Source organism: Pocillopora damicornis, chromosome 9 (assembly GCF_964200805.1).
Source record: "Pocillopora damicornis chromosome 9, jaPocDami1.2, whole genome shotgun sequence".
NCBI classification, from domain to species: Eukaryota; Metazoa; Cnidaria; class Anthozoa; order Scleractinia; family Pocilloporidae; genus Pocillopora; species Pocillopora damicornis.
In genome coordinates, this window is record NC_142678.1 from 5,701,959 (window position 1) to 5,726,679 (window position 24,721).

Here is a 24,721-nt window from a genome sequence, read left to right on the forward strand (position 1 = left end):
ATAGTCTTCTTACTTTGTGCGCGAGTTGGTTTGTGTGATGTCTGTACAGATTTTACCAACGTAACATAAATAGATGATGTGAATAACAGTGATGGTAAAGCAAGCTTAAAACGGCAGAAATCACCAGAAACTACAACGGATACACAGTTCGCGACTCAATCCGGTCCAAAATTACCGCTCAATAACATCTTTTAGTGTGGATTGGCCGCGAACAATACGACTTGTGTATGCGTCTGTAAGTATTTCGAGCGTTTGCGCTATAATGCTTCAGGTAATCATAATCCAAACACGTTGAAATATAAAACGACCGACAAAAGAGTTTTCTCAGCAAAAATCTCGTGCTCGTCATGTGACCCGGACCTGTCCGTGCATGACAACGTCAATCATCATCAAGATAGCACGTGATCAGCATGTGAACACCTTCACCCTCATTGGATCACAGTTAGTTGTCATGGTGTTGAGGGCCCAATGACCTCCGGGTACTATTGCGCAATTTTTCCATTTTGTGGCCGAGGAAAAAAAAAAAAAAAAAAAAGACAAAAAAACAAAGGCATTTTATGACTGGGCTACCACAGGTATCCCAGTAAAAATATTGTCCTGCTAAGTGTCGATATCAAATTACCTTGGTGCTTGTGAAAGTTAAGCTCATAGAGCATTTATCAGACGTAATGCAAAAAAGATCTGAACAAGAGAATTGCTGCGGTTAGGGATCGAGTTTGTCTGCAGAAAGAAAATTCGAAATTTATTGGGGTTTTTTTTTTATAGAGACTGGTGTATTCTTAAAATCTGAACTAAAATTTTTATTTATCATCTTCTGGTCTCACTATCCCTTTATGGAAATGCTCTTACAGGAATACTGTTATCTAGATAGAGAAATGATAAATTATACAAGGTTCAAGCTAACAGCCAGCTTCCGGCGGCAGCCGAAACTTTTGCTTAGGGTTAGGGAACTTTTTTTTCACCAAGGAACTAGAATTTTATTGAAAATATTATGCTTATTGATCTTTCGACTGAAGTTAAAGTCGCTGTCATATTATGGTGAACATTTCATATCAGGCAATAAAGTAACCAATGTTTTGAAGGCTGTTTGCAAACGTAAACGAATATAAAGTTTCGAAATTTGAAGCGTACTACAGGGAGTATTTTTGTTTACAATATTTAGCTTTCTACGTTTTCTTTAAGCGTGACATCACAGGCGGCCCAAGCTCCAGCTGTGAGATGATCATCTTGCGCAATAACAGTTATGGCGGAATTATAAGAATTTGTATGGGAATATTTATGATCGCTTTAAGGAATAAAAAAATACGTCAAATTCTCAATAAAAATACCTCACCTTACTTCCACAGTGTATAGAGGAAGAGAGAGAAAACTAGCGAATAGCTGACGCCGGAGTAATTCTTATTGAAAGCTTTTTTGCATCTTAAAAATCTGCATAACTTACACTTTTTGCAAAAAGTTATACATTGGTAAAGCTAGATGACCAATTCCGAGAACACGTCCGCGATGTAGAAGGACGTATCCAAACCAGTCGCTAGACAATTTAATATCCCTAATTATTCTAAGCAGCTAGGAGCCCATTACTTAGGCTCCTGAAGCAGCATATGGCAGTTTTCGGCCTTTCCCTACATCTGGGCAGTTCGGAAAGCTGCAAAACTCTAGAACAACAATTTATCTTTCAAATAGACACTCTTGATCACCACCACCACCACCGTATCAACGAGCGCTTTTCATTCAACTAATTTGTTATTGTTTTCTCCTCACCATATTCCCACCAATAGCATGACTCCATTTTCTGCAAATAAAGCCACACACAACCCACAATTCCTCTAATCGCTCTGACGAAGGATTTAAACGAGTTCGAGGCGTCAGCTTTTCAACTCTTTGCAGTGGATAGTACTAAATTACCCCATCTTCACGAAAGACTGAAGATTTGCCTTGCCTTTCAAGGTAGGTTGAATGGATTAATGTGTGCAACTAATTAATTTGCAACTGATTTGCCGTTGGAATATCGCGAATGACTGGATGTGCTTACAATCTCTTACGGCGACGCAAGTTAACCTCAGCATAACGTATGAGAGCGACGTTGGTTTCCAAGTGGAAACTTAAATAATTTGCCGTCGAGATTTCTTTTCTCACGCAGATTTTGATGATTTCACTTTGTTAGCTGCGACTTTAAGCAAACCACGACGACGAAAACAACGAGGACCTGGCAAAACAAAAGATCTAATTGGCAGAACAATTGCTCAGCTTGTGCGTTTTAAAGCTTTATTCATTTCTTAGCCGTGCTCTGCAAAACAACAACGTGAAATCACCAAAATTTGCGTGTTCTGTTTACGGAAAAGGGGAACGACAAATTATTTTAATTTCCATTTGAAACTCAAAGCTGCCAACATATGTTGTGCTGAAGTTAAGGTGTAGCTTTGTAAACAGTAAACACATTCAGCCATTTTCGAAATTCTAACTAAAGATAGAAATTGAGTTTTTAATCGAAATCTTCCCTGGCGTAGCTTCCTGACTGCTTAAAGTCCCTGTTTTGCAGAGGACGGCTAAGAAATGAAAACAGCTTTAAAAGGCAAGCGCTGAGCCGATTGTTCTATTGTTTTTTCACGGCCAAGTCATCGTTCCGTCGCCGTTTTTTTGTTTTTTTTTTAATTTCTATTTTTTCTTTTTTATTTTACATATTTCAAATACAAATTACAGACATAATTAAAGTGACTACACAGAAACAAGGAGGTTTGGCCAACAACAGCCGCGCAATTGCTGTCGAGAGGATTTTTATTGATAAGACATTTAAATTCACTAGTACAAGTCGTCGTGGTTTGCTGAAGGTCCCTAGTATCTTTCGATGCCGTCCCATGCTTTCCCATGCCGTCTGTCGTGTATTCGTGGTATTTTTCGATAAAAATCCGGTTTACATTTGTTCAGGTCTTCGCTAGTTGTCGCCGTTACGAATTAAACACACTGGTCAAAATTGCAGCTTTATCTTCGTGCGCGACGTGATCCACGTTTGGAGAAGTTCGAGCCGATTTTGCTGGCAAAAGTCGAATAATATATGTTGCGATCGATATCGATAGCAAGATCTACTCTCACTCGTCATTAAGAAGAAATAGCTTTTAACGGGGTTTAGACAGTTCTAAGCTAATTCCGAAACATTTTTTTCAAGGAATCTTTGTTGGATAATTTGTTGAGATGTTTCTTCTTTTTCCAAGAATTCTCAGCTATGATTGATTAAAGACTGACAGATAAGTTTGCCAACAAAAGGCAACAGATGACTAAAATATTGACCAAAACTTAGCGTCATATGGTCACAAAAATGGCCTGTTTGTATAATTTAAAAGAAAAACTAAGCTTTGTTGAAGAAATTCTGTAAAGATATGCTATGCAACGCGTCACGAGAGTCTCACAAGCACACGCCGTCTTTCGCGTATTCGTGGTTTCTTTCGATACGGCGACAAAATCCTGTTTACATTTGTTCAGGTCTTCCCTAGTTGTCGCCGTTACGAATTAAACAACACTGGTGAAAATAGCGGCTCTATTATTGTACGCTACGCGATCCACGTTTGGAGAAGTTCGAGCCGATTTTGCTGGCGAAATTTGAGTAATATATTATGATCGATATCGATAGCAAGTTCTACTTATCAGGAAGAAATAGTTTTTTTTTCAAGGAATCTTTGTTGGATAATTTGTTGTAAGATGTTTCTTCTTTTTCCAAGAATCCTCTCGTCCTCGATTTTTCCAAGAATCCAGCTTTGTTTGATTGAAGACTGACAGATAAGTTTGCCAACAAAAGGCAACAGATCACTAAAATACTGTCAAAATAATTAAAGTTAGTCATGTTTCCTGCAGCGATCCTTTCGACTGAGAAATAATTCGCTCTTTCTTCGCATGTACACCGTAACTACCTGTTAGAGAAATCTGTAAAACATTGACATTCTACGGCAAATGATCCAACTTTTTAAGACAAACGTGGCACTGTCTACAATTAAATGTAAGCAGAGACGATTACACGACTGACATTTCGTTTCGTTTCGTAAGCGCGATGCCAATCGAACAACGTCCTCTCCTTACCCAATTCCAAATATCGCCTAAAATATTTTTTATAACCTTAAAGCAAAGTATATAATTGAACGCGGACATTGAATTGCAAATTTACCTGAAATAATGGAAAATGAATTCGCTTGAATTGCTGTTTACCTCGATTACCTTTCTCGCTAGCACGCAAAAAAATATCATCAACTCACATAATTTTGCATGGATTGGAGTGACGTTCCCTACGGCTGCACGTAAGCTAACGGATTACCAAAATATTGACTGACATTTAAAATCTTACGATCACAAAAATGGCCCGTTTGTATAATTTGAAAGAAGAACCAAGCGCACCTTAAAGTAAACTAAATAGAGAACAAAACACAGATCACTCAAAGTATTTGAAAGAAAAACTAAGCGCTCCCTTTAAGTAAACTAAATACAGAAAAAAACTTAAAGCACGCAGAGCATTGTCCACCGGATTTGATCAATATTTTTAGATGGAAGAGGATGAAATACAGGTTGAAGGTTTGAATGCTAGAACTGATCGATATATTAAAGTGTCAATAACACAGCAAATCGGATGAGGAGAAGAAAGCGCAAGCACAGTTGAGATTTATCTAAATTTTTCTCGGCGATGAAAATTTTCTTCCATTCTACTCTTCCGTCCCGTGGCACATAACCAGTAGTCGCGAGTGATCCGCATGGAAATAAAACACCTGACGATCAGAGTATCAGCAGCCGAAATTTGTTTTCTCGTCGTAAACAAAAACTAAGTACTAACGTCTCATAAATGACTCAAAACTGTTTCAACAAATCAACTCTTTAAAGGCTGTGACACGAATGAAGCACGTGTGAGCGAAAAGCACTTAATGATCCGATTGATGCCAGATGCTCACCGAAAGGTATATACTGCGTAGGCCTCCTTATATTACTAAACATTATTTTGTTTCATTTATTATCAAGAATGGCACAGGAAGGGACCCCAGAGAAAAGTTCCGATGCCTTGGCAACTGAAGTTAGTCAGATTATATTTGGTGCAAAAAACTTGGAGTACCAGATCGAACAGTTTGTCAGTTCCGGTGGCCAGACAGTTAATATCCTCCTGAGTGGTAAGACAGGAGTTGGCAAGTCTTATTTGACAAATGCGCTTATTGGAGAAAACGTTGCAGCAGAAGGATATGACATCGACCCACAAACTGATAACGTAAGCTACTTTGATATCGACAATTGCTTCACCTCTTCAACTATTATGAGGTGCTTTCATTAACGGGTTACTGTGCATTAGTTGTAGATGGGAAAATGGATAATATTTCGCGTCATTTTGAGCAGCATATTTAAACTCCATCTGTTTCCATTTTCTTCCGGAAAGTCCTATCATTGATACTTGAAATCAAGAAAGAATTATTGAATGTTTCTAAGGGTATTAAGTACAAAGTTACTCGAAGGATAGGAAACGACTACTTTCCAATGTCTTTTAGACGGACAGGGCTTTCCTATAAATAAAACGTTTTCATGCATTTTTCTCGCGTAACTGAGGTAACATAGCAAGACATATCATAATGAAATCTCTGTTAGAGTTATATGTTGTATTAATTTCCTGTTTTATTTCCCTTAGGTAACTGCCTACGAGGTTGTCAAAAACGGCATAAATATCACAGTGTTCGACACTCCGGGACTTGCAGACGCAACCGGCAATGATGGAGAATATCTGCGGAAAATCAAGGAGAAAGTAGCTCACTTCGACCTGTTTCTGTTCTGCACTGAGATGACCAGTAAGCGATTCCGCACCGACGACTTGGAAACGATAAAGAAGCTTACAGATGCCTTGGGGGAGAAACTTTGGGAACATGCTCTTGTGGTTTTAACCTTTGCCAACGAAGTCCCACTATCGCCAACCAAGAAGACAGATGACGTACCTGAAGCAACCGCTTTCAATAACCGTGTTTTAGCTTTCAAGAAAGCGATAAACAAACATTTGGTTGCTATCGGAGTACCTGATATTACAGCGACTAATGTGCCATATACGCCAGCCGGAGAGTTGGATGATCCAAGACTTCCAGATAGAGAAGACTGGTTAACAGCATTTTGGATCGCAGCTTTCAAACGTATCAACAGGAACGCAAAAGCTGCTTTCCTAATGGCAACTGCCGATCGTATTTCATTTTCTTCTACCGTTAGTGACGGAAACGAAGAAATCAAAGTAAGGAAAGATGGCAACGTTGTCAATCTTGACCAGTTCGGTAATTTATCCATCGAAGAAAGGAATGCAATCACAGAATTCAGAGCAAAATTGAAAGAGGGCGACTTTGACGAAAAATTGAACCGTTGTTTAAAGAAAACCAAGATGTCCGACGAACCTGACCAAGATACAAAGGTGTCAGGTCCCTCCATCAATGTAGACGAAACGTACTCTGAAGAAATCATTAAGGATGTGTTTGGTGGTGTAACAGGGCAACTCATCGGTGAGCTGACCGGTGCTAAATCTGGTAGAAAGTACCAAACATTCTTCGGCTGGCTAACGAAGTATTTTACGAAGTCTTACCCAACTTCCCGACCCACTTAAGCTAGACCAGAAGGCATGAAGAAATGATCACAAGGTTACCAAAAGAGTGAAGAAGACAAACTATTTGTCATTAAAAATATCAACCAGTTAAACTATGAACATATAATATGTTAACGTAAATGAACTCTGTGTATTTTAAAGGTTCATGTCACGTTCCTGAAATAAAATGTTCTTTAGAAAAAAGGTTCAGATAGATTGCATATAGCTCCAAGCGTTTTTTTGTTACAAGATAAGACGAGTTTCAAGCATCTGCATATAAAGTTGCTGAGTGATGAGTTCAGGTAGATTGCATGTTATATGTGGGCTTGTTAGAGATCCAAGCGTTTTTTTGTTACAAGATAAGACGAGTTTCAAGCATCTGCAGATTAAGTTTCTGAGTAAAATGAAGCTATTTAATACAAAGGATTGATAAATTAAACTTTGAAAAACGTCTTTTGTGATTTTTCTTTAATTTGTGTTATTAGAAACACCACCCAAAAGAAAAGGATTATAGAATTTTTGTTTCCGTGCCTGAATTTTACGGGAAAAGATTGACAAGAGTATTTACCACAGCACGACCGTGTCTACGAGCGCTTTTCATTCAACAAATTTATTATTGTTTTCTCCTCATCATATTCCTACCAATAGCGTAGCTCCATTTTCTGCAAATAAAACCACACACAACCCACAATTCCTTTAATCGCTCTGACGAAGGGTTTAAACGAGCTCGAGGCGTCAGCTTTTCTAGCTCTTTGCGGTGGATAGTACTAAATTACCCCATCTTCACGAAAGACCGAGCATTTGCCTTGCCTTTCAAGGTAGGTTGAATGGATTAACTTGTGCAACTGATTTGCCGATAGTCATCAAACAGTACATTACAGCGACGAGGAAGACGTCGATTTAGAAATGAATATACATTTTCAGTTGGAATTTCGTGAATGACTGGATGTGCTTACCATCTCTAACGTCGACGCAAGTTAACGTTAGCATGACGTATGACAGCGGCGTTGATTTCTAAGTGGAAAAGTTAAATAATTTGCCGTCGACGTTTCTTTTCTCGGAACACGCAGACTTTCATAATTTCACGTTGTTAATTGCGACTGAAAGCAAACGACGACAACGAGAACAACGAGGACGAAGCAAAACAAAAGATCTAATAGGCAAAACGATTGCTCAGCTCGTGCTTTTTAAAGCTTTGTACATTTCTTAGGCTTGCTCTGCAAAACAACAACAACGCGAGATCACCAAAATTTGCATGGTCTGCGAACGGAAAAGGGGAACGACAGATTATTTTGATTTCCATTTGGAACTCAAAGCTGCTAACATAATTATGTTGTGCTGAAGTAAAGGTGTGGTTTTGTAAAAAGTAAACACATCTTGTCATTTTCGAAATTCTAACTAAAATTAGAAATTGACTTTTTAATCGACGTCCTCTGTGGCGTAGCTTCCTGATTGCCTAAGGTCCCTATTTTTCAGAGGCCGGATAAGAAATGAAAACAGTTTTAAAAGGGAAGCGCTGTGCTATTGTTCTGCCCAAAGAAGTCTTTCAAGTTGTTTTGTCACGGCCAAGTCATCGTTTCCGTCGCCTTCGTGGATTTTTTTTTTAGTTTTTAATTTAATATGCTTCTGATACAAAATACAGACATAATTAAAGTTACTACACAGAAACAAGGAGGTTTGACCAACAACAGCCGCGTAGTAGCTGCAGTGAGCATTTTCACCAAAATTATCTTTATAAAAAAAGTATCTTTCGATGCCGTCCCATGCTTTCCCATGCCGTCTGTCCTGTATTCGTGGTATCTTTCGATACGTCGACAAAACTCGGTTTACATTTGTTCAGGTCTTCGCTAGTTGTCGCCGTTACGAATTAAACATGACTGGTCAAAACTGCAGCTTTATTTTCGTGCACGATGCGATCCACGTTTGGAGAAGTTGGAGCCGATTTTGCTGGCAAAAGTCGAGTGTATATTATGATCGATATCGATAGCAAGATCTACTCTCGCTCGTCATTAAGAAAAAATAGGTTTTAACGGAGTTTAGACAGTTTTAAGCTAATTCCGAAACATTTTTTTGAAGGAATCTTTGTTGGATAATTTGTTGCAAGATGTTTCTTATTTTTCCAAAAATCCTCGTGTCCTTTTTCCAAGGATCAGCGCGTCCTATTCTCGATACCAGCTTTGACTGATTAAAGACTGACAGATACTGCCAACAAAAGGCAACAGATGACTGAAATATTGACCAAAACTTAGCGTCATATGGTCACAAAAATAGGCTGTTTGTATAATTTAAAAGAAAAACTAAGCTTTGTTAATGCAATTCTGTAGAGATTATGCCATGAAACGCGTCACTAAAGTCTTACAAGCACATGCCGTCTTTCGCGTATTCTTGGTATCTTTCGATACGTTGACAAAATTTTGTTTACATTTGTTCATTCAGGTCTTCCCTAGTTGTCGCCGTTACGAATTAAACAATACTGGTTAAAATAGCAGCTCTATTATCGTACGCTACGCAATCCACGTTTGGAGAAGTTCGAGCCGATTTTGCTGGCGAAATTTGAGTTATATATTATGATCGATATCAATAGCAAGATCTACTTTTGCCCGTTATCAGGAAGAAACAGTTTTTTTTTTCCACGAATCTTTGTTCGATAATTTGATGTAAGATGTTTCTTCTTTTTCCAAGAATCCTTGCGTCCAATTCTTTATACCAGCTTTGTTTGATTAAAGACTGACAGAGAAGTTTGCCAACAAAAGGCAACAGATCATTAAAATATTGTCAAAATAATTAAAGTTAGTCATGTTTCCTGTAGCGATCCTTTCGACTGAGAAATAATTCGCTCTTTCTTCGCATGTGCACCGTAACTATCTGTTAGAGAAATCTGTAAAACCTTGAGATTCTGCGGCAAATGATCCAACTTTTTGAGACAACCGTGGCACTGTCTACAATTAAATGTAAGCAGAAACGATCACACGACTGACACTTCGTTTCGTTTCGTTTCGATTTCGTTTGACATCGTTTCGTTTCGTTTCGTTTCGTAAGCGCGATGCCAATCGAACAACGTCCTCTCCTTCCTCTATTCCAAATATGGCCTAAAATCTTTTTCTATATCCTGAGAGCAAAGTAGATAACTAAACGCGGACACTGAATTGTAAATTTACCCGAAATAATGGAAAATAAGTTCACTTGAATTATTGTTTAGCTCGATTACCTTTTTCGCTAGCACGCAAAAAATATCATCAAGTCACATAATTTTGCATAGATTAGAGTGACTTCCCTCGCTTTCGTCTCACCTTGGGGAGGGGGAAGGGGGGGGTGGGTACAGCTAACGTAAGCTAACGGATAACCAAAGTATTGGCCAACATGCAACATCTTACGATCACAAAAATAGCCCGTTTGTATGATTTGAAAGAAGAACCAAGCGCACCTTTAAGTAAACTAAATAGAGAACAAAACACAGAGCACTCAAAGTACTTGAAAGAAAAACTAAGCGCTCCCTTAATGTAAAATGAATAGAGAAAAAAACACAAGGCACTTAGAGTATTGACTGCCGAATTTGATCAATATTTTTAGATGGAAGAGGATGAAATAGAGCTTGAAGATTTGAATGCCTGAACTGATCAATATATTACTATGACAATACCACAGCAAATCGACTGAGGAGAATTAAGCGCAAGCACAGTTAAGATTTATCAAAATTTTTCTCAGCGATGTAAATTTTCTTGCATTCTACTCTTCCGCCACGTAGCACGTAACCAGTAGTCGGGCGACCGATCCCACATGGAAATAAAACACCTGAAGATCAGAGTATCAGCAGCCGAATTTTGATTTCTCGTCGTAATCAAAAACTAAGCACTTACGTCTTCATAGATGACTCAAAACTGTTTCAACAAATCAACTATTTAAAGGCTGCGACACGAATGAAACACGTGTGAGCAAAATCACTTAATGATCCAATTGATGCCAAATGTTGTCCGAAGAGTATTTATGTCGGCGACATAATCTTTTGGCTGGGAAAACAAATAGCGTATTATTATTTTGACAATGCTTATGAAATATTTCTTACTAATTTTCTATCCACAATGGTTTGGTCAATTTACACGTTTTATTTTCTTCCTCTTATAATAATAAACATGATTTTATTTCAGAGTTTGTTATCAAGAATGGCACAGGAAGGGACCTCAGAGAAAAGTTCTGATGCCTCGGCAACTGAAGTTGGTCAGATTATATTTGGTGCAAAAAACTTGGAGTATCAGATCGAAGAATTTGTCAGTTCCGGTGGCCAGACAGTTAATATCCTCCTGAGCGGAAAGACAGGAGTTGGCAAGTCTTATTTGACAAATGCGCTTATTGGAGAAAACGTTGCAGCAGAAGGATATGACATCGACCCACAAACTGATAACGTAAGCTACTTTGATATCGACAATTACTTCACCTTTTAAACTATTATGAGGTGCTTTCATTAACGGGTTACTGTGCATTACTTGTAGATGGGAAAATAAATAATATTCCGCGTCATTTTAAGCAGCATGTCTAAACTCCATCTGTTCCCATTTTCTCCCGGAAAGTCGTATCTTTGATATTTGAAATCAAGAAAGAATTATTGAATGTTTTGTCGGGTATTAAGTACAAAGTTACTCGAAGGATAGGAAAAGACTACTTTCCAATGTCTCTTAGACAGACGGGGCTTTCCCATAAATGAAACGTTTTCATGCATTTTTCTCGCGTAACTGAGGTAACATAGCAAGACATATCATAATGAGTCTGTGTTAGAGTTATATGTTGTATTAATTTCCTGTTTTATTTCCCATAGGTAACTGCTTACGAGGTTGTCAAAAACGGCATAAGTATCACTGTGTTCGACACTCCGGGACTTGCAGACGCAACGGGCAATGATGAAGAATATCTGCGGAAAATCAAGGAGAAAGTAACCCACCTCGACCTGTTTCTCTTCTGCACTGAGATGACCAGTAGGAGATTCCGCACCGACGACTTGGAGACGATAAAGAAGCTTACAGAAACCTTGGGGGAGAAACTTTGGGAACATGCTCTGGTGGTGTTAACCTTTGCCAACGAAGTCTCACTATTGCCAGCCAAGAAGAAGGATAACGTACCTGAAGTAACCTTTTTCAATGACCGCTTTTTAGCTTTCAAGAAAGCGATAAAGAAACATTTGGTTGCTATCGGAGTACCTGAGATAACAGTGACTAATGTGCCATTTACGCCAGCCGGGGAGTTGGATGATCCTAGACTTCCAGATAGAGAAGACTGGTTAACAGCATTTTGGATCGCAGCTTTCAAACGTATCAACAGGAACGCAAAAGCTGCTTTCCTGATGGCAAATGTCGACCGTATTTCATTTTCTTCCACCTTTGGTGAGGGAAACGAAGAAAGCAAAGTAAGAAAAGATGGCAAAGTTGTCAATCTTGGCCAGTCCAGTAACGTATCCATGGAAGAAAGTAATGCAATGAAAGAATTTAGAGCGAAATTGAAAAAGAACGACTTTGACAAAAGATTGAGCCGCTTTTTGGAGAAAACTGAGACGTTTGATGGACCTGAAGAGGAGTGCCCCACATCAGCTGGCCAAGATGCAAAGGTGTCAGGTCCCTCCATCAATGTGGATGAAACTTACTCTGAAGAACTCATTAAGGAGATGTTGGGCGATGTACCAGTGCAGTTAGTCGATGAGCTGGCCGGTGATAACTTTGATAGAAAGTACCAAACATTGTTCGACCGACTAACAAAGTACTTTAAGAAGTCTTACCCAACTTCCTGACCCATTTTAACTTTAAAGGCTTGATCAGAAGGCGTGTAGAAATGATTAGGTGGTGACCTAGAGGATGAAAAAGAAAAACTGTGTGCCATTAAAAATATCAACTAGTTAGACTATGAAGGTATAATCTATTAACGAGAATGAACTCTGTATACTTAAAAGGTTCATGCTGCGATTCTGAAATCAAACGTGCTGTAGGATAAAGGTTCAGATAGATTGCATGTTGTATGTAAGCTCGCTAGAGGTCCAAGCGATTTTTTGTTTCAAGGTAAGACGTGTTTCAAGCATCTGCATATAAAGTTGTTAAGTACAATAAAGCTATTTGATTCAGATGAATTGAACTTTGAAAAATTTCATTTGTGATTTGTCTTTAACTGGTGTAATTAGTAACACCATTAAAAGGAAAGGATTTTAGATTTTTTATTTTCGTGCCTGAATTTTACGAGAAAAGACGGACAAAAGTATTTACCAGGCGTGTATGAACTTTTAAAAGAGAAAGCCTTATCCGAATCCTTCTGTGTTTAATTTCCTCATTATACAGTCGTCAGCCGACTCTTATTTTGAACCCTGCTTTCTGGTCCAAATATGGATCGTTTAAAACCTGCAACATCCTTCGAGGGAGTCAGGAGGCATATTCCATTCAGAAGAACTTCTTCACCAGGTGATCTACGAAACCCATGTAAAAATCAGAGGAGAATGTATCTCCTGAGTCTCCAAATTTCGAGCAAATCAAGCATGATAATAAGAAAACCGATCCAAATCCCAACGGAGCTGTTGATTTTTTTTTTTTTTTTGGGGGGGGGGGGGGAATAGTGCCTCCGTGGTGGAGAGATTAAGTACCCATGGTTCTCACTCAGAGAAGGTATGACCTGCGCAGGAGGAAGTTCAACTGGGTTTGTTACTCATATCTACATCCAAGGATTCGATCAAGTCCAGGGTGATCGTAGCCGTCGTGATCAAAATAGCGACACTGCTTTTGATCGCCGTCCCACTACCAGAAGTGTTTTCATGGTGGAGATATTAATAATCCCGAAGTCACATCTGCGTCTACGCTTAGCTACGATAGGCACTGATCATGGGTAGAGAGGCCCAGCGTAGAGTTTCCCCAGCATCAACCTCGTCCCTCCTTCAGTAAGAGAATACCTGAGAGATGTCATGATGAGGTTTGCCAGAGGAGCCATCAGGGTGGTATTCGAAAGGATCCTTTCTGGAAGTGGCTCCCATGTTGCCGCTGCCCTCGACTGGATTGTTAATTACTTCATAGACTGGCAACGAGATAGCCCTGGAAGGGTAGATTAATACTATGGAGGAAGAGAGAGAAAACTAGCGAATAGCTGACGCCGGAGTAGTTCCTATTGAAAGCTTTTGTGCACCTTAAGAATCTGAATAACTTGCCCTTATGGCAAAAAGTTATACATTGGTAAAACTAGATGACCAATTCCGAGAACACGTCCGCAATGTAAAAAGAAATGAGAAGGACGTATCCAAACCAGTCGCTAGACACTTTAATCTCCCTAATCATTCTAAGCAGCCAGGAGCCCATTACTTAGGCTCCTGAAGCAGCATATGGCAGTTTCCGGCCTTTCCCTACATCTGGGCAGTTTGGAAAGCCGGAAAACTCTTGAAGAAAAATTTATCTTTCAAATCGACACTCTTGATCACCACCGTATCAACGAGCGCTTTTTATTCAACAAATTTATTATTGTTTTCTCCTCACCATATTCCCACCAATAGCGTAGCTCCATTTTCTGCAAATAAAACCACACACAACCCACAATTCCTCTCTTCTCGAGGCGTCAGTTTTTCAACTTTTTGCGGTGGATAGTACTAAATTACCCCATCTTCACGAAAGACCGAGCATTTGCCTAGCCTTTCAAGGTAGGTTGAATGGATTAACTTGTGCAACTGATTTGCAACTGATTTGCCAATAGTCATCTAACAGTACATTACAGCGACAAGGAAGACGTCGATTTAGAAATGAATATATATTTTCAGTTGTAATTTCGCGAATGACTGGATGTACTTACCATCTCTTATGAGAGCAGCGTTGATTTCCAAGTGAAAAGTTAAATAATTTGCCGTCGACGTTTCTTTTCTCGGAAAACGCAGATTTTGATAATTCACGTTATTATCTGCGACTTTAAGCAAACCGCGACGACGACAATAAAGGGAACGTGGCAAAACAAAAGATCTAATTGGCAGAACAATTGCTCAGCTCGTGCGTTTTAAAGCTTTGTACATTTCTTAGGCGTGCTCTGCAAAACAACAACGTGAAATCACCAAAATTTGCGTGGTCTGCGAACGGAAAAGGGGAACGACAAATTATTTTGATTTCCATTCGGAACTGAAAGCTGCCAACATATGTTGTGCTGAAGTTAAGGTGTGGCTTTGTAAACAGTAAATACATCCTGGCGTAGCTTCCTGACTACTTAAGGTCCCTATTTTGCAGAGGCCGGATAAGAAATGAAAACAGTTTTAAAAGGGAGGCGCTGAGCTATTGTTCTGCCCAAATAAGGGGGCTGTCCTGGTGTACCGGTACACGAGGGAATTCCTTTTGTTTTCATAACCATACATGGAGTTATGACGCAGTTCGTTAATGTTTCCTTCCTTTGTGTACCGGTACACGAGGACACAACCCAAATAAGTCTTTCAAGTTGTTTTGCCACGGCCAAGTCATCGTTTCCGTCGCCGTCGTGGTCTTTTTATCTAGTTTTTAATTTTAATTTTAAATCTTATATATTTATGATACAAAATACAGACATAATTAAAGTTATTACACAGAAATAGGGAGGTTTGATCAACAACAGCCGCGCAGTAGCTGCAGTGAGCATTTCACCAAAATTATCTTTATAAAAAAAGTATCTTTCGATGCCGTTCCATGCGTTCCCATGCAGTCTGTCGTGTATTAGTGGTATCTTTCGATACGTCGACAAAATTCGGTTTACATTTGTTCAGGTCTTCGCTAGTTGTCGCCGTTACGAGTTGAACACGACTGGTCAAAACTGCAGCTTTATCTTCGTGCGCGACGCGATCCACGTTTGGAGAAGTTGGAGCCGATTTTGCTGTCAAAAGTCGAGTAATATATTATGATCGATATCGATAGCAGGATCTACTCTCGCTCGTCATTAACAAGAAATAGTTTTTAACGGGGCTTAAACAGTTTTAAGCTAACTCCGAAACATTTTTTTGAAGGAATCTTTGCTGGATAATTTGTTGTAAGATGTTCCTTCTTTTTCTAAGAATCCTCTCGTCCTCGATTTTTTCCAAGAATCCTCGCTTCTCTTTCTCTAATCCAGCTTTGTTTGATTAAAGACTGGCAGATAAGTTTGCCAACAAAAGGCAACAGATCACTAAAATACTTTCAAAATAATTAAAGTTAGTCATGTTTTTATTAGCTATCCTTTCGACCGAAAAATAATTCGCTCTTTCTTCGCAGGTGCACCGTAAGTATCTCTTAAAGAAATCTGTAAAACAATGACATTCTGCGGCAAATGATCCAACTTTTTTAGACAACCGTGGCACTGTCTACAATTAAATGTAAGCAGATACGATCACACGACTGACATTTCATTTCGTTTCGTTTCGATTTTGATTCGTTTCGTTTGACATCGTCTCGTTTCGTTTCCTTTCGTAAGGACAGTACTGAAGAGTAAAGAAGGCCCGCTTGAATCTGTTATTCTCTGTGCCTACTTGTGCCTGTTTTCTATCAAGCTTCTAACTTCTGTGAGACCGACCAGCATTTATCGCCTGGGGGAATGGGGGAACGGGAGGAGTTTGGTTGTGTCATAATAAAGTTTACCTGATTTCCCCCCCCCCCCGAAAGGCTCTCTAGGGTTCTAATGAACCCCCCGCGTTGACAGGCAATTGTCTATGGTCCCCCTTCATAGTTTTCAAGGAAAGAATGATACCCGCTCCGTTCCCGCTGAAAACGTTGTATTCCCCTAAAATCTTTCCGCTCTCTTGATATTTTTAGTGTTCATTTTTTCTCAGCCTTTTCCCGGAATGTTTGCTGTTATTCTTTGCCCCGCGACAACTCATGTAAAAACTGTGGCCGATACGAAAAAACAAAAAGCACTAACTGTTCCAATGTTTTAAATTGTTGAGGCAAGATGGAATGAAAAATTACTTTCCTCACGTACCATGCTGATTGAATCGTCATTGTTGTGTCCATCTCTACAACGACCATTATAGTACTATTATTTGTCTCCAAAACTTGTTAGGAAACTGTCAATTGAGTCACAAAATACCAAAGAACAAAAAGAAACAAAATAGAAGATGCAGTATGGAGCCTGAGAACTAGTTTCTCGTGTTACGCACTATAATGCACCGCATCGCTAGGGTAACTCACACTGCCTTCTTCAAGACCGTCTGAGATACCGGAGTGGTTGTCAGACATCTTCACGAAAGACTTTGAGACTGAAACCTGCAGATATAATAATAATTGTAATTACTGCATTAACTTTCAAGGTAAGTTTGTTGGTGAAATTTACAAGAGCAACTGATTTGCCGATTAATATCTAACAGTACATCACAGGCATTCAGCGTTACTAAAGAAATTCTGCAAAGATATGCTATGCAACGAGTCACGAGAGTCTCACAAGCATATGCCGTCTGTTGTGTATTCTTTAGTATCTTCGGTACATCGAAAAAATTCGGTTTACATTTGTTCAGGTTTTCACTAGTTGTCGCTGTTACGAATTAAACAACACTGGTTAAAATAGCAGCTTTATTATAGTTCGATACGCGATCGACGTTTGGAGAAGTTTGAGCCGATTTTAAAGGCGAAAATGGAGTAATATACTATTATCGATATCGATAGCACGAACTACTTTCGTTCGTCATCAAGAAGAAATAGTTTTTAACGGGGTTTGGACAGTCTTAAGCTAATTCCGAAGCATTCTTTTAAACGAATCTTTCTTCTATAACTTGTTTTAAGATGTTTTTTCTTTTTCCAAGAATCCTCGCGTCCTTTTCTCAATAATTGCGTTGTTTGATAACGACTGACAAAAATAAGGTTAAAAACAAAAGCCCACAGATTACCAAAATATTGAACAGTACTTGGATTGTAGGGTCACAGAAACTTTAGCCTGATGTTTGCATAATTTGATAGAAAAAGTAAGAGTACTCTGAAAGCGAAGCAAGGTTCCAACAACCTCGCGTCCTTTTCTCAATAACCGCGAGATAGAACACCTGAAGATCAGAGTATCGGGACCCGAATTTTGATTTCTCGTGGTATTCAACAACTAAGTACTTACGTACTTATAGGGTCACAAAAAACCGGTTTCAACAAATCAACTCTTTAAAGGCTGTGACACGAATGAAGCACATGTGAGAAAAAATCCCTTAGTGATCCGATTGATACCAGATGCTCTCCAAAAAGTATTTATGTCGGCGGCATGATCTTCTGGCCGAGGAAGTAGTTAAAACATGCGGGTTGTGGCGCATTTCGTGTCCAACAATATATGGACAATTTCTTCTAAAGAATCGTGTCTATTAAAAATAATGAAGAAGTGTCGTCAATGCAAGTATGATAAAGCTTAACAATTTTTTACAAAAGGTGAAGGAACTTTTAAAGATTGTAAAGTATTCTTGAAAAGAAAAATTAAACGTCAGCCCACTGCGGAGGACATATCTTCATATTAGGACTATTACGTGTCTAAGTATACAAAGTTATTCATCACAGATGATAAGTATCTGAAACTTTTTTGTGATGGTAACTTGAAAGTATGGCACTCAAAACAAATGTCACCACCTCTGGATAAGGATATTCTTAAACTTTTGCAAGATTGTTAAGGGATTGGTAAAATATGTTTTGGTGATAGATGAATATGAGGATGAGAAGTTATCTAAATCTTTTCAACGGGTTTGGATTGTTGATATTGTTATTACTGAGCACTGAATTAAAAATGTAATCTTGATTTCAAGGCAACTCATGAATTTAACCTCGAAAGTCAAGGTTGATTTTAACCTTGATTTCAAAGGGGGGTTCTAGCGCATTTTGAAAACAAACTTGATTCCTAGGCAACTCATGAATTTTTGAACCTCGAAATAAAAGTTGATTTGAACTGCTGCTGAGCTATTTTCGAAAAACTGTTTAACCTTACAAAGAATTTGTGATGGAGAGAAGGAGATTTGAAAAGAACTGTGAAATTTGCTGAAAAAGAAGAAGTTAATGTCATCGAACTTACTTTAAGGTTATCAGTGATATTTGTGAGGAAGAGCTTTCTCTTTCATATTTTTTTTACTTTGTATTAAACACGTAGGTAGTCTGATGTGCAGGTAATTAAATATTTATTTTAAAGAATTTGCATGTCTAGATATAAACAGCGAAAACCCGTTTGATTTTATTCGAAAGTCAAATCTTATTTCGTTATGTTTATGAGTGATCCAATCGCCTTTGAAAACAACCTGCTCGCTGACAGGTGCTTTGCCTCTGCTATTGAAATAATTTTTTTCATATTTTGTAATTTTCTTTTTGAGAGTCTTGCTCCCAACACTAGATGTTGATATAAATCCTTAAAAGCCGGTTAGGCCGGCCATGGCACTCCTGAAATAATCCCAATTCCACTCAGAGAAACCGCTACACGGCTTATTGTCAATACAGCCGCCGTTACTCCTGTCACAGTGTATGTTGTGTGAAAACCGGGTCTAATTCTTTAATTTGCTAAGGACAAGTTTATAATGAGTTAAGTCATTCTCAAGCTCCTCTCCAACCTGAATTTGTCTGGTATTATAATTGGATAAATCGGAGAAGCGCTAGGCCGAAGGCCCAGTCCTTCTGGCTTAGCTGAAGGCTTAGACCGCTTTGCGGTCCCTGGCTAACAGAGCCTCGCAAAATATTTTGATCCGACATTTTCTTACATCTTTAAATAATCTCTAATTCAAACTTCATTGGCATACCATTGAAACGGATAATATTGCTATTCTCATCAGTGACGAAAATTCGTATGGAAGTGTTATCATTCCTTGGTGCTATTTTTCATAACACATGATTCGGTGGAGAATAATTTACCCTTTCAAACTGGTTCTCGGCAATTCATTGTGACTTTAAATCCTTTTTCTTCACTTAATATTTTCCCAAGGGCTTTCGCAAGGCTCTCAAGAGTATATTTGCCTGAAGAAATCATTTTAGCACTTGCATTGTTTTGTCTATCGAAGATAGATACTTTTCCTCTTCTCTTCAAATTATACCATGAATTATAGTGAGAACAAGACATAAATATGAATGAAGCCTTGTCAATTATAGATATTCAGTGTACAGACAATACCTACCCTCTTCAGTTTCAGAGAGAGAATCACAAGAACTATTATTGAAAGAACTTGGTATGTCTGTGTCCCCTCCTTTAAGCTTGATTTACCGAGAAGGTCTTTAAAGCGAACCGTGTGATCATTTGAATCTGCAATAATTGTCGAAACAACCATTTTCATTACAAACACAATAAAAATGTGTGCGTGACTAAGATCAGATGACTTTGAAGCAAATAAAATTGCAGATAAAGCAAAGACCAAAGCCTGGAAAGATCAGATGGAGTTCAGACGATTGTCGTAAGATCAGATAGAAGATATTGGGATGATGACATGAAGAAGGCACTTGGAATTGGAGGTTTTCCCTTGAACTCACTCTAAACCGAATTGGAAAGAAGGAGGTACCGGCAGTTCCATTTAATGAGACTGTTGTCGGCCGCTTAAACGAGGAGATGAAGATCTTTGTTACCCCAAATCAATACTTTAAGGCAAAATTCAGAGGAATATTTACAAGGACGAAAATTCAACACTCTTCCGGTGCAGAATAAAAGCGATGGCTCGCTGGGCCGAACATGAGCTACTGGCCTCAACGGCTCAACTTCGCAATATGGTGCGCAACGACAGGCTGTGGAATAACTCGTGAAGTTCTCGATAAGGTTTCAGAACAGATCAAGTCGTTTCTGATGTTTCATTTCTACTTCACAGTCAGAAGGATTCTTTTTGAGATGGGTGGAATTCAGAGTGAATCAGCTCTTCCAGGTGAACCAGCTTTCAGCCAGGTAAATAATAATTATGACACGCCATTGTTCAAACGAATATGCGCAGAATTTGGAATTTCACCAAGCGCTGACATCCGCTTCAAAAGTGGTGATAATCACGATCTCGGATCTGTTTTCATTTATGTGACGAATGCTGGACCAATGGCCATTTCAATCTCATATCCGGTTAATAACAAGTTCAGCGACGGGTGTGGAAAAGCCATCAAAGGAAATCTTATTTCTTTCATAAGGAGTGATAATGCGAATTGGTTGACAGGCAATTCAACTTCTTCATGGCAGACAAGTCAGAAGGTTTGACGTAAGCTGGGATGGCGAGACTGAATCAGTCGATTAAGGCATTCGTTTACTGCATTCTTGGTTCAAAAAGTCAATGTCAGATCATCAATCTTGGGTCCATCAGGAAGCCCTAAGGAATTCGAAGCCCAGAGTGAGTTCCTGGTATTGGTTGAGAATGCGATCAGAAAGCCAGACATTTCGGAGAGCGATTGATGAGTCAAAAGTCAAGCTTCATCTTGCGGTCTCACCAGACACTTGGCTCATGCCCTCAAATCTTCTTCTTAACACTCAGAGTACGGTTGGGTATAATAACAGCCTGAAGAAAACAAATAAAGACATAGAGCTGGGAGTCAAAAAACCAATGAATTTGGAGATGAAACCAGTCGGAGTAAGGCATACGAATGGAGGCTCATCAAAGATCAAAAGGCCAACCTCTCAGCCTTCGGCCGGGCCGCGTATCCATCACCCTTCAAATAAAATTAACAAGACTGCAACTGAAGTTCAGGCGAAGACACCACCGAGGTTAGATGAAAGGCTAAGCTTGAGCGACAGTGAGACAAATCATGATATTGTAAAGGTCGGATTGATTTCAGCAGGTTTGGTCTCAGCCTTCATGGTTCATCGCTTATTCTTCTGAAAGCGTTCAACCATAAATATGGCGACTTCCATTATCAGAATGATTGCCGGTGGATTGATTCTTAAGTATATAAGGTACCCGGCAATCGCAAGTGCCCCTCTTCTCACTGTCAAAAATGTTGAAGTACCCTTGATCAATGATAAGGAAAAGGACAATACTTGTGAAGAAACTGAATAAGCTCTTATTCAATTACTTGATAAGAATGTGAATGAGAACTTGAGTAAGAACCTAAAATTGCATATCAGTGAATAAAATGGATGATAAAAAACCTGGACAAAAGACTGAAGAAGCACCGGCTAACCTTCGGCCAGGCCTCATGGAGGCTCAACAGGTGACTCCAACTAATAAAATAAGACGAAACCAAATAAAGACCCAGGGCGATACAACAGAAGAGTTAGAGAGGAAAAGAAGAAGAAAGGATATTCAAAGAAATCCAAAGATCCGAAAGATCTGGGCCTTGAAGAGGCAGGCACTATAGGCGTAGGATTACAACCAGAACAAGAAATATATATCACCATCATTCTCACTCATTCAAATTCTTTCGGTAGCAAGTGTTTTTCTATCACTGGCTGGACTGTACGATAAATGAAAAGAGTTTGATGGCGCTCGTTGATAAACCAAAACCAGCGCAGCAAAACACAAAAAGGTGGTGATTGTCAATGGACCCAGGCCCCAGATGGGCAGGCCGTGGAGTGGTAAGCTCTCCGAGTCAGAGGCCGCTATGCGGACCAAGGAATCCTTAACATTTACAAAGACACTGTTTTAGCAGAAGAACAAATAAAGGCACATAACAACTTCTTTGCGAGAAGATACAACATTGATGTTTGAAAATCTTCAAAACACCCCGGTGGCGCGACAAGAGAATTGTTCAAGAGAGTCGTTCAAGAGAATTATATTCACAATCTCTTTAGAACTCACAAGTGAGACATTGTGAACGGGTGAAAAGTGCCATACTTTCAAGTTACCATCACAAACAAGTTTCAGATACTTATCATCTGTGATGAATAACTTTGTATACTTAGACACGTAATAGTCCTAATATGAAGATATGTCCTATGTAGCATGCTTCATGCTTTACGGTCTTCACAAGTTCCTTCACCTTTTGTAAAGAATGGTTAGGCTTTATCTTGCTTGCATTGGCGACATTTCTTCATCATTTTCAATACATGGTTTTTTTAAAAGAAATTATGTCTATACATTGATGGATATGAAATGCGGTAGAACCCGATATTTTTTACCTCTGAGGAAAACAAACAGCGGCCTATTATTATTTTGACAATGTTTACTAAATTTTTCGCACTACCGCATTGAATAAATGAAGGACTTTTTTAAAACATGTTTCGACAGTTCTTCTGACATCTTCAATTCTGAATAATACAAAGTACAAAGGTGAATTTGAAGTGTGTAACATTAATAAGTATTATTTTATATCAGATTTTGTTATCAAGAATGGCACAGGAAGGGACCCCAGATAAAAGTTCCGATGAGTCGGCATCTGAATTTAGCCAGACTATATTTGGTGCAAAAAACTTGGAGTATCAGATCGAACAGTTTGTCAGTTCCGGTGGCCAGACAGTAAATATCCTCCTGAGTGGCAAGACAGGAGTTGGCAAGTCTTATTTGACAAATGCGCTCATTGGAGAAAACCTTGCGGCAGAAGGCTTTGACATCGACCCACAAACTAATGATGTAAGCTACTTTGATATCGACAGTTACATCACCTTTCAAACTATTATGAGGTGCTTTCATCAACAGCTTACTGTGCATTACTTGTAGATGGCAAAAGGAATGTTATTTTGCGTCCCATCTTTGATACTTGAAATCAAGAAAGAATTATCGAATGCTTTTATGGGTATTAGGTAAAAAGTTACTCGAAGGACCAGAAAAAAACCATTTTCCAAGGCCTCTTAGCCAGACAAGGCTTTCCTATGAATAAAACGTTTTCATGCAATTTTCTCGTGGAACTGAGGTAACATACCAAGACATCAAATCACTGCAAGAGTTAAATGGTTTATTAATGTTCTGTTTCATGTCCCTTAGGTAACTGCTTACGAGGTTGTCAAGAACGGCGTGACTATCACAGTATTCGACACTCCAGGACTTGCAGACGCAACTGGCAATGATGAAGAATATCTGCGGAAAATCAAGGAGAAAGTAATCCACTTCGACCTGTTTCTGTTCTGTACTGAGATGACCAGTAAGCGATTCCGCACCGACGACTTGGAAACGATAAAGAAGCTTACAGAAGCCTTGGGGAAGAAACTTTGGGATCACGCTCTGGTGGTTTTAACTTTTGCCAACGAAGTCCCACTATCGTCAACCAAGAAGACGGATGATGTACCAGACACAACCGCTTTCAGTGACCGCTTTTTAGCTTTCAAGAGAAAGATAAAAAAACACTTGGTTGCTATCGGAGTACCTGAGATAACAGCGACTAATCTGCCATTTGCGCCAGCCGGAGAGTTGGATGATCCAAGACTTCCAGATAGAGAAGACTGGTTAACAGCATTTTGGATCGCGGCTTTCAAACGTATCAATAGGAACGCAAAACCTGCTTTCCTAATGGCGAGTATCGATCGTATTTCATTTTCTTCTGATGAGGGAAAAGAAGAAAGCAAAGTAAGGAAAGATGACAAAGTTGTCAATCTTGACCAGTTCAGAAATTTATCCATTGAAGAAAGGAATGCGATTAAAGAAATCAAACGAAAATTGAAAGAGAGGGACTTTGACAAAGAATTGCACCGCTGTTTGGAGAAAAATAAGACTGACACATCACCTGGCCAAGATGCTAAGGTGTCAGGTCCCTCCATCAAGGTGGACGAAACGCACTCTAAAGACCTCGTTAAGGATATGTTTAGCGATGTAACAGGGCAACTCATCTGTGAGCTGACCGGTGCTAAGTTTGGTAGAAAGTACCAAACATTCTTGGGCTGGCTAATGAAGTATTTTAAGAAGTCTTACGCAACTTCTCGACCCACTTTCGCTTTAAAGGCTTGACCAGAAGGCATGAAGAATGATCACATGGAAACCAAAAGAATGAAAAAGAGAGAAACTCTGTGCCATTATAAAATACTACCACTTAGACTATGAACATATAATCTATTAACGAAAATGAACTCTGTATACTTAAAAGGTTCATGTCACTTTTCTGAAATCAAATGTGCTGTAGGAAAAATTTGTCAGATAGATTGCATGTTACATGTAGGCTCGTTAGAGGTCCAAGCGCTCTTTTGTTGAAAGATAGGACGAGTTTCAACCACCTGCATATTACGTTGCTGAGTAATATGTAGATTTAGCCAAGCCTAAAAGCGGAGCTCTTGTTAGTTTATTTTCCAGCTCTTCGTTATACTGAATGAAAACTGTAATAAAAGTCTTCAGCACTGGCTGTAGAAAAGTTTCTTCAATGGATTGAAAGACTAGTTTCGGGGGGTGGGGAGGTGGGG

The 24,721-nt window shown here is 39.1% G+C and overlaps 2 protein-coding genes and 1 pseudogene across 7 annotated transcripts; all 3 read left to right on the forward strand.

Annotated features, from left to right (window-relative positions):
• Window positions 1–1,165: 1,165 nt before the first annotated feature.
• Window positions 1,166–12,675, forward strand: LOC113666998 (uncharacterized). 4 transcript variants are annotated; one of them, XM_089182070.1, is made up of 4 exons: window positions 7,073–7,389; window positions 9,008–9,522; window positions 10,719–10,971; window positions 11,382–12,675. In XM_089182070.1, exons 3-4 carry the CDS (start codon window positions 10,732–10,734, stop codon window positions 12,342–12,344), a joined length of 1,203 nt encoding a protein of 400 aa, XP_089038196.1. In that variant the 5' UTR covers window positions 7,073–7,389; window positions 9,008–9,522; window positions 10,719–10,731; the 3' UTR covers window positions 12,345–12,675. The 4 variants fall into 4 exon arrangements, with proteins under 4 accessions (XP_027038591.2, XP_089038197.1, XP_089038196.1 ...); XM_027182790.2 differs by lacking the exons at window positions 7,073–7,389; window positions 9,008–9,522; window positions 10,719–10,971; window positions 11,382–12,675 and adding exons at window positions 1,166–1,947; window positions 4,993–5,233; window positions 5,645–7,024; XM_089182071.1 differs by lacking the exons at window positions 7,073–7,389; window positions 9,008–9,522 and adding an exon at window positions 1,847–1,947.
• A 1,461-nt stretch (window positions 12,676–14,136) lies between these two features.
• LOC149039801 (uncharacterized) lies at window positions 14,137–24,682 on the forward strand. 3 transcript variants are annotated; one of them, XM_089182074.1, is made up of 3 exons: window positions 14,137–14,219; window positions 22,713–22,967; window positions 23,319–24,682. In XM_089182074.1, exons 2-3 carry the CDS (start codon window positions 22,728–22,730, stop codon window positions 24,273–24,275), a joined length of 1,197 nt encoding a protein of 398 aa, XP_089038200.1. In that variant the 5' UTR covers window positions 14,137–14,219; window positions 22,713–22,727; the 3' UTR covers window positions 24,276–24,682. The 3 variants fall into 3 exon arrangements, with proteins under 3 accessions (XP_089038200.1, XP_089038199.1, XP_089038198.1); XM_089182073.1 differs by lacking the exon at window positions 14,137–14,219 and adding an exon at window positions 16,652–16,808; XM_089182072.1 differs by lacking the exon at window positions 14,137–14,219 and adding an exon at window positions 21,742–22,392.
• Window positions 19,747–21,698, forward strand: LOC149039802 (uncharacterized; annotated as a pseudogene).
• Window positions 24,683–24,721: the final 39 nt, after the last annotated feature.